This window comes from Centroberyx affinis, unplaced genomic scaffold, assembly GCF_046629955.1.
Source record: "Centroberyx affinis isolate AG114_WGS23_722 - 3 ecotype Tasmania unplaced genomic scaffold, CSIRO-AGI_Caff_v1 ptg000485l_1, whole genome shotgun sequence".
Classification (NCBI taxonomy): domain Eukaryota; kingdom Metazoa; phylum Chordata; class Actinopteri; order Beryciformes; family Berycidae; genus Centroberyx; species Centroberyx affinis.
In genome coordinates, this window is record NW_027279141.1 from 270,599 (window position 1) to 280,917 (window position 10,319).

General features: G+C 42.5%; 1 protein-coding gene across 1 annotated transcript; it reads right to left on the reverse strand.

The window, feature by feature from the left end:
• Window positions 1–2,258: 2,258 nt before the first annotated feature.
• On the reverse strand, window positions 2,259–5,371 carry cdx1a (caudal type homeobox 1a). The gene is made up of 3 exons (XM_071517376.1): window positions 4,981–5,371; window positions 3,484–3,632; window positions 2,259–2,629 (listed from the first exon to the last, which is right to left on the reverse strand). The coding sequence occupies exons 1-3, from the start codon at window positions 5,369–5,371 to the stop codon at window positions 2,444–2,446; spliced, it is 726 nt and encodes a 241-aa protein (XP_071373477.1). The 3' UTR covers window positions 2,259–2,443.
• Window positions 5,372–10,319: the final 4,948 nt, after the last annotated feature.

The window sequence follows — 10,319 nt, forward strand, 5'->3', positions numbered from 1 at the left end:
GGAAGTGATTTCATCACTTCACTGACTTGAGGCGTGAGATGAGTTTATCTTTCAACACCATTACGTGTGATTACGTCCTTTAGTTTGATGTGTGTGTGTGTTTCCTGTCTCTTCACATGGCTTGCTGTTAAGAATGGTGCTGATAGAGCTGATAAATAGGGGGATTTTCTGAAGTCTTTACACTGAAGAGTTAGTTACCCACTCACTTGGACCTGCTCAGTCACTTCACACCAGTTTCTCTAGAAGAACTAACAGATACCGTATCACACGAGACGATCCACAAGTCCACTAGAGATTACACCCACTGAATTCCTCAAAGTCATATAGGACCGGCTCCACTCTCTCTCTACTGTAAATTGCTCCCTGACCACTGGTTGTGTCCCTGGCTATTTTAAGATGTCAATTGCCTCTTCTGAAGAATCACAACCTTGGTTCAACCATCCTTAATGACTATATGCCTCTTTCTAAATTCTAAATTGGTTAAGTTCCTAGTTTCGCTTTGTTTCGTTTCATTTCCTCACTATTGCTGTTTTTATTTCTGCTGCATTTCTTTTTATGGGTTTGCTGAGCACTTTGTTACTTCTGCTTTGGAAAGTGCTATATAAATAAAGTTTCATTATTATTTAGTGTTAATGATACATTCACATTCATTTATGCATACATTCTCACACTGCCCCTTTCCAATCTGTAATTTGGGGATTTTTTGATTTGGACCTTTTTCTTTTTTGGGACATTAAATCCTCTCTGTAGCTTAGGTGACATCTTGTGCTTAAATTTGAGTTTTGAGTTGTTTACTAGCTGTGGGTTTAATCAAAGACAGAGGTTACATGATTGGTTTGGTTTGATAGTTTGAGGTTAAAGGTTGACAGCCATGGACTACCATTCAGCTGATTCACAGTGCCATAAAAACAGAGTTTATGGTCCATCATGGCTGAACTGTCCTTAAACAACCACCTGAGATCCGTTTTTAGTTGAACTCTTGTTGAAATGTAATTGAACTTCTGGCTGACATACTCTGACTCTCCTTTGCAAATAATTAACAACAAAGGGCAGGTATGATAAAGTGTGATAAAAAAAAAAATCAAACAATTCAGTATCCTGATAGTATTTGCCATCAATCAGTCAGCGTTACTTTGTTTCATACATACATTTTATTGATGCCAAATTGTTCAGCATTCATTCTGTATTCAGTCTTTCTATAAAGTTTAGTGTTTACATAATGTAGTGCATCCAAAGAGATGAGCTAGACCATTATTCTTTAACTTTGATAGGTTTGATTGAACCATAATTAAACATTTATGTTTTCCCATAAAAAGTGAAACAGGTGATTTTTTTTATTGTGATCACGAGCCTTGCCATGCCTTGGTTATATCACTATGAAACCAAGTATTGCAGCTGGTGACAATGCATATGCCAATTATGTCAAAGAAAATGACTAACACCAAAGTCAATGTGAACAAAAAAACTAACCTTAACTATCGCTGTTCTATAATGTGATGACTGTGGCCACTACCATGTATAAATGAAACAGAAAATATCAACCAGATTGATCAACCTCTGTGGAAAAGGTTGCAGCACTAGGATGGTTTTGCAAACAGCAAATGTACCATAAACCTGAACAGATGAAGTAACAAGTCAAGCCAATAATTTGTCACTGTTGAAAAACAGGAAATTTCTTTCACTGCACACTTGGGTTGCATAAATACACAGGATGCAAGAAGTTGCAGTTTATTTTGAAGACAACAGTTTTTTTAGACTTTGGTTGACTCTGGTCAGACACTAGATTTACACTGCTGCATATGCCACTTTTACTTCCTCTTCTGTCATAAGACCTAGAACCAGGATGGCAAGAAAGTCAGTGTGTTTGTACAGTATGTGGTGTGTTAACAATTCTTACTTGTACTACATACCAGAATCACATGTTTCCACTTGAAATACTCTTCCAAGTTCATGACAAAGCTAAAAAGTCAGTGTACACCATGATTCATAAGGTTAGGCAGTCTGCAGTGGTTCTTCAGGATGTGGGTGAAACACATCTGATCTGATCTTTTTTCAAACTATTTTTGCTCTCAGGTCCTTGCTGTTATCACAACATTCTAATGCAGTAACAAATAGAAAAAGGGTATCATTTAACCAATAGTTCTCAAATAAGGCACATAACTCGCCTGACTAGCTATCTAGTGATTCATGCTCTTCATCCTCAAATCAACATCTGGAGCTGGTGGCGATCCACATTAACACATTACTTTCCTGTGATTGGCAAATGCCCAGCAGTGCAACAGACATGTAGTGCTTGTTATCGTAAAAAAAAAGGCAGGAGGTGCATCATTATCATGTTGATGTAAATCATCTTTCGTTCACTTTGTGATAAACATGAAAAAAATAAACAATATGTACACGTTGCTTGTTCCGGTGCTACATCCAGTCCTCCATGAGAAATCCCCTAGTATTCCTCCGATATCGTGTCGGACAAAATGTTGCTGCTGGGGCTGGTTGCCATGGAAGCGTCGGTGGGGCCGCCCAGCACAGGTGGGGTGGGAGTGGTGGTGGAGGCCTGCTGGGAGAGCTGCAGCTTCTTCCGGTTTAACTTCCGTTCTTTGGCGCGCCTGTTCTGGAACCATATCTTCACCTGAACCACAGACAGATCAACATCAATATGCACTATACACAGAATCTGTCAGCGCTATGGCAACGAAGAGTCACATGATAAAAACTGCAATGGATCTCCACTGGTTTTCATTGTAGCCTGTTAATAAAACAATTATTCTTTCTCATGCTTGCCTCTGTCCTATCTCTTACACTGTTATATATCATCAATGTGTGATGATCAATGAATTCCAAGAGTTATTTTGTAGTGAAGTGTTATTTACTTTTCTGGTGGACCCACTTTCCCTCAAGCTGCCTCATCTACTTCTACTTCTACTTCTTTTAGTGATTTCCCACACTTCTGCTGTAGGTCTTATGTGTAAGAGAGTGTGATTGTTGAACGTTGGTGCAAAATGGCGGTTCTAGAAAGAAGCCCTTGCACTTTGTGAGGGACTGACACAAAAACCTGACGTTTACTGCTTATGATTTAGTTTTCTGCTATCATAGTAAACTCCATTGTAGCAGTGCTGGAAATATCTCAAAGTGACATCACATCGCTGTCTATGTTTAGCCAGTTATCCATGGAAGAAAAAAAATACATCACCAATCAACAAACATCGCCAACAATTGTATTTTTTTATCAGTGTTAGTGTTTGAAGTCAGATTTTGTACTTTCAGTTCTCTCCTATCTTTAACTGTTATCCGTCCAACTGACTCTCACCTGTTCCTCTGCTTCTCACCTGTCTCTCTTACCAATTTCTCCACCTCTCCTGTGTGTGTTCCTCTCACCTGTCTCTCTTACCTATTTCTCCACCTCTCCTGCATGTGTTCCTCTCACCTGTCTCTCTTACCTATTTCTCCACCTCTCTGCCTCTCCTGTGTGTGTGTTCCTCTCACCTGTCTCTCTGAGAGGCTCAGGCCCAGCGACAGTTCGGTCTTCCTCCTGATGGTGATGTAGCGGCTGAACTGAAACTCCTTCTCCAGCTCCAGCCGCTGGTGGTCGGTGTACACCACCCGGTACTTGTCTTTAGTGCGAGTCTTCCCTCCTGGATCACCAACAACAACAAGGCTGAATGAGTAAAGGAATGGATACCGGCTTGATTGATTGATGAATTGACTGAGTGGGTGTGTGTGTGAGTGGGTGAGTTATTCCTTCTGTATGTTTGTTAGGTCTTCACTCCTAATACTAACTAGAACAGTTAGTATTTCAGTGAGTCATGTTCAGACTGCTAATTTGAAAATGTCTGGTGCCACGTTCAAGTTCAGGCGCCGCTTAAAGCCTCATCAGCCCTATTAATCATGTGAACCATAGCTAATGCAAAGACTCCCCACAGCATTGCAACAGCGGCTCTCCTTATCGCTGTGAGTGGTGTTTACATAGGTGTTTACACAGGCAGCTATTCATTGACACGCATGTACACACGCACACACACTTGGGAAGGGAAGGAGGGGTGAGTCAGTGTTATTGATCTACAGGAGAAGTCTTGACTGCACCATGGGACAGCATTGATTGAGGCAGGACACACACACACGCACACACACACACACATCAGTGAGGCCTGTGGATTCCCCCCGTAGAGGAGATTCAGTTTGTCTCAACCAGACTTCCTGTACTGTCAGTGTTATCTAGCCAGCTTGTCACACTTCAGCACCCACCCAGTGGGCAGAGAGGGTGGGGAGCGACACTTTGCAGACTCCGTGGCCTCCACTGTTAGCTTTGCATTGACATCTTACACCGTGCTGGCGGGAGGGAGAAGTGCAAAGCCAGCGCTTGATAATAATAATGATAGGTAATAATAGATATGTGTGTGTGTGATCTGCTCCCCCTTCTGTGCAATATGTTGAAACTGTTGCTGAATGTGTCAATGGAAATGTGTTTTATCTTCTCTGTCATCTGTACACCTACTCAAGAGCTGACATATCACTTTATCATATGACTGATACAGCAAGTAGAGCTCTTTTCATAAATTGTCAGATAATGTTTGAAAGATACATCAACTAGAAAATTCTTAACGATAGTTATAGGGTAAGAGTTATAGATTACACCTTTCCTCCTAACCCATTAATATTTAGACAATCTAATTAACCCCATGTAGGTAGGCCTGTGGTGTGTTTGTATTGTGTTCACACTAATTATAACGCAAAAAAGGTTCGACAGGTCTTATCAGCTGTTCAAACAACTTCAGATAAGCCCTGTAAGAGTTGTTTCTATGTCAAAGGAACTGTAAGAATCTCATAATACAAGTCTTAAATTTTCCATTGATATAATATAAGGATGAATTGATATTGTATGCAAGTATGTCATTACAACATATATAATACACATCATATTGTGGGCCTTCTCTTGTCTAATGTTTTTTTTCCAGTATGTTCCATAATGAAGTGAAGCCCCACCTGAAACTGCCGGGTGCCCACTTTGTCTGACCCATTCATATGATTTCCTCCTGGAGGAGTTGGGGGAGTCCTGCCCGGGGGGGAAGCTGTATGCGGTGAAAGACGCCCCTCCGCCGGCGGTAGGCATGCCGGTCAAGTCCGGTGAAGTGAAGCTGACCTGTCCGCTGTTGGGACTTGACCCCGGGAAACCGTGACCGTACGGTGAATACTCCTCCCGGGCCGCCGCGTAAGCCGGGGTCCAGGCACCTGTCGACGGGTTGTTATGGAGCAGGTCACCGACTCCCGGGACGTGATGATAACCGGTGAAATCTCCATACGGCGGCGGGATGTACTGACTGTTCAGTGACAATGTCTGCGCCGGGTGTCTCGCCGGGTGTGAGTTGGAGTACATGCCGGTGTCCTGGTCCGAAAGGTAGGCTTTAACTCTCAGGTGAATCAATTAAACCTCCTCGCTCATATTATAGCCTAGTATTTATTCCCAGCAGGCTCTCGCGCTCTGTTTCCACTTCAGTCGAAGGGGCAGGCTAAGTAGTTATTGTTGGGCTACCTGTGGAGTAACACTACACACCTTTATAGATTTACTGCTTAGGAGTTCAATAGTATCATCATGACGTCAGGTTTTACCTGAGACCCACCTGGCTGCTCATGGCGACGTGAGTTCACTGACCCTAATTTACCCTGATCATTTTGATAAGGGCACGTAAGGTATGCGTGCGTACCCACGTGCATGCACGTACGTGTGCATGTGTGTGTAGTAGTCATGGGATATCCAGCACAGAATCCTAGCACTCAGTGATATTGTGCTAAATAAAAAGATGGGTGACCTATATGACCTCCAGAACAGGTGTTTTGCCACAAGTTGTATCCCCTAAAAAAAATGTGTTCCCCTTGACGGTGTGTTCTCGTTTTGTCCTCAGTTTGTGTTGTTGTTGTTTTGCCACTGCACTCGGAAATTGTCGTGGGGGAAATGTGCTTAATGAATGACAGCTAGACTCAGTTATGGCCTGGCCTCTTCTATTTAGAATCAATTGTGGACGTTTGAGGTTTCATAATAAAATCACAAACTACTTCCGTTCTTTGTAATCCTGTGAAATGTTTTTAAAAGATTGTTTTGGCGATAGAAAGACAGTCTACAAAAATGTAAATTATTTAGTCATAGGCTTTTATTCCCTGGCGTGAAATGTGAACAGTCAGGGAAAACACATTTATCATCATTGGCCAAATCCCACCAATATAAACAATAAAACAATAAATATACTTAAAACTTTAATTCATGTTTTCTTTTCTTTAAAGACCCTATCATTTACTTACTATGATATGAGTTTATATCAAACTGAAACATTGGTTAATCTCTATTCTGAAATAAAAGAGGTGGGTAAAAAGTGAGTTTCGGTGGGTTTGTCTTACATTACTTCCCTGCTTAAAATGACCACATGATGGCAGCAAATAACTAAGCACTGGTAGATAATTTACCAGGCTGGACTCCCTTAGACACACCAACAGTCAGACTGATACCGACAGGCTCTTTAGGTGCCAAATATATTCTTCGTCCCAGTTGCTGGTGGTTTTAGACGCTTTGAGTCCTGGTTGATTTAATACTCAAAATATTGCGTCATATATTCCACTTGTCAAAGCTTACTATTATCAAGCAAAGACACTCTCGCTCCATCTGTAAACAGGAAGGACAAGCAGTCATAAAAGTATCATGTCAGTGTCTTAGTCAAAACATCCATTAATGACAATCAGCTGTTAGCATGAACCAGCCCAATGCTAATGGAGGTGAACCTGCTGCAGGCCTGGACTTTAAGGACAAGTGCACCATGATGAGTGCATCACACAAGCATCATGGTCCACTGATCGCAGCTGTAACAAACCAAGGGTTTAGACTAAAGAGAATTAGACTAAGAAATGTACATAGCACTTATATCTCAGAGCATGTATTGTAGACTTACCTTCTGCCAGGAGTTACAATTGACAAGCATTCTCTCTTCACACATGTGGACACACACACACACACACACACACACACACACACACACGCACACACACACACACACACACACACACACAAAGCCTTGAGTAAATCCAACTGTCTGACCTTTACTCGCATCAAAAAATGTCTTCAAACATTCAAACCCCAGAAAGCTTGAAATATATCCTTATAGTTTAAATTTAAGGCACTTCCCTCCTGCTGTGCCAAAACTGAAAGCATGACCTTTGTTTGACTGCCATAAATCTCCTAATATTTATCTAAATGAGGGGTTGCTATAGTGAGTAACCCATGTATAGAGCATCTACTATATAAACACTATCGCATAAACAGCATCGCTATAGGTCTCCTTGTAGCTGTCAAGACATTCAAGTGCATCTAAGGGGAACTAATAAGAGGCTTGTATCCTCTGTCGACCACTTCTAACAGCTCACATGTGTCAGAAACAGTGTAATGAGCTGCTGTTGCTGCCCAGACAAACCCAATGCTTTCATCTTCCACAGCCAAGCTGCCTCTTAAGAGATGTTACAGTGTGCACAAGGGCTGCATAGTGCTTCATTAGTACCAATATCTGCAATACCAAACACTCTGCTGTACTGTGGTAGTCAAATATTGAAGAGTGCGAGATTGCTTCAGTATTTTAATGTTATTCAACAAGTAGTGTTCAGCATTCTGTGGCATGGTGTCATGATATTCGACTTGGTGTGGTACTGAAATAAATGTAGAGTGAATATATAGAGTGAAGTTTACTCAGTATGACAACTCACTGTCTCTAAACAGCCCTGACTGCCAAGGTGGATCTTTTCCTAATTCGCATTTGACCATAATGTATGACATACTGTATATTCACCCTCCATGTCTATAGATTGTGTTACGAATTGCCTAATTAATGGCAAGACAGCATATGTATTTTAATTTAAATGATGTCTGCACTGACACTTGTTGTTTCAGTGCAAATTTTAACCTCCAATCATGCCAGGGTGCATAAAGTGACGGGTCTGGATGCAAAAAAAATCAGATTTTTCTTTACTTACATTGCTACTGAATCTTCAAAATCAGATTTGGATATGGTCAGTTTCACATTGTGATTTGAATTCTACGTAGTCTGGACGCAAGCAAGCCACAGTGTCAAAACAACAATGTAAAGAGATGCAGAGGGAGAGAGGGAAAAGATAATGCAGATATAGATTTCAATAAATATGTTGAAATGACAAGTGTAACCATAGCCAGAGGCTTTTGAGCTGTCTTAGTATTCCCCTGGCTCAGTTTCAGGTTTGTGCCTCTAAGCCAAACCACTGACTCGTATCCTTTATCGCTAGAGCTTATAATGTATCTGAACCCAGATCAGACATTATATGGCTTCATCCATCTTCATCCATCAATGTTGATGCTGGGTTCAGCTCCAGGACCAGGCCTCGGCCCCGGTGTTTCCTGCCTCTGTCTCTCTCTGTGGCCTCTGGGGGCCCCTCGCTGTCAGGCAGAGGGAGATAACCTCTAGCTATATCTGAGACCCAGCGAAACACAAACACACGACCAGCGTACAGGGCGGCAGCACTGGGTAGCTATGGCAACGAGCCAGATCAGGAGTGAGAGAAAGCCCCCATTTTGCTGTTCAAATAGGCTGAATAGGCTGGGTATTGTGGGAGAAGAATGGTGCGGAGTCCAGTTTGTTAAGTGGTTTGTTACTCTGTCAAGCTTTATGAATAAACAAGGACAGTTGCCAAATCTAAAACAATCGACTCTCTCTCTTTTTCCCTTTCTCTGCCACTCTGAGATTCTTTGCTATTGTAGCAACATCGGGACACTCTTACCATCGGCAAAGCACGCAAAATGACAGATGATGATAAAATGCGAGGCCCTCCCTAGACATGCGCGTCCCCCGTCCAGTTCATCTCTCTCTTTGCATTCTTAAAAATTAAAATATTTCTACTCAGTGTGTCCCCAGAGAGCTGTGGGTTGCTGGAGAATGTTTAGACAGGGTGTGTGTGCCTCTTCAGCTGATAAGGGAGTGTGTGTGGGAGTGTTTGCATTTGTGTGTTGGATGTGTACTAACACTGTCTATTATCTGTTATCGCCACATTTTAATTGTCACTATCGGAAGGTGGCATATCGTTGTTAGCACTACACACATGGGAGCAGGTTTATGGGGGTTTATTTAAGGATTTAGAGTAGATATATTGTCGTTCTAAACAAAGTGTGATATTGCTGCAGCAGTGGGGAGAGACGCTGAGGTGGGACTGTCCTGTGTGGTGTCGATCCCCTCCTATCTAATAACTGGGCCTTCACTAGCTCTCTAATTACTGCTAGCAGGGCCTTTAGATGTGCCCTCGCAATTAGAGGAGAGCATGGTTACTGTCCAATTTACCCCCTTCCTCATCTCTGTCCCACAGTCCCCCCCCCCCCCCCACACACACACACACACACTTCCAGAGAGAAAAGGCCTTAGTCAGCTGCAGGCTTGCGTTATGAATTTCAAGCCGGCTAACCCTAACCCTCATATCCTGGGAAAGGAAGAAATTAGGAAGAGGGCCAAGATTGAAAACAGACATGGATGCATTTGCATGGTGTGCATGTGTGTGTGTGTGTGTATGTGTGTGTGTGTGTGTGAAAGAGAGACACAGAAAGACACGAGGGGGTACAGAGAGAGGGACAGAGATGTTGTGTTATTTTATGTGCGTCTAAGAGAGAAAGAGAGGGAATGAAAGAAGAAGGAAAAGGAGATATAAAGTGTGCGAAAAACAGATTTACTCAAGCTTTAAAAGCCTCCTATGTTTTTTTTTTTTTTTGTTTGTTTTTTTTTACGTCTTTCACACCTGATTTTTGGTAGAGTGATTATATAAGTGAGTTATTTTCCTGAGAAAGACACTTTCATGTTTGTGTCCAAAGCGGGCCGCCGTGAGCTCTGCCAAAACCTTTTCTCCCCCGGACCTCTCACTCGCTCTCTCCCTCACTCGCTCTCTCACTCTTTCTCTTTCCTTTTTTATTGTGCTTGTTGTTTTGTGGAGGGTTCGATGCGGTCCAGATTGCTGTTGCCAGTAGAGACTGTCTGAGCCGGTTCAGCTCAGCTACACCTCCTCTAGCTTGTCTAGCTGGCTCCATTCATAAACAAATCGCTCTGGCCCGGGACCCCTCCACTGCTACCTAAGAGCAACAAACACAACTTGATCTGTATTTTTTGAAGTTCTCTCCCCTCTGCCTCTTTCCCGGCTCGTTCCTTTGTTTTTTTCTTTTTTTGAAACTTCCCTCTCTTGCTTTTGCAACTCCCTCCCTCCTCCTCTCCCTCCTCACTCCTACTCTTCAGAGTTGCAGCAGAGCCGGACCACTGACACTCTCTTCTGTGTGAATCCGT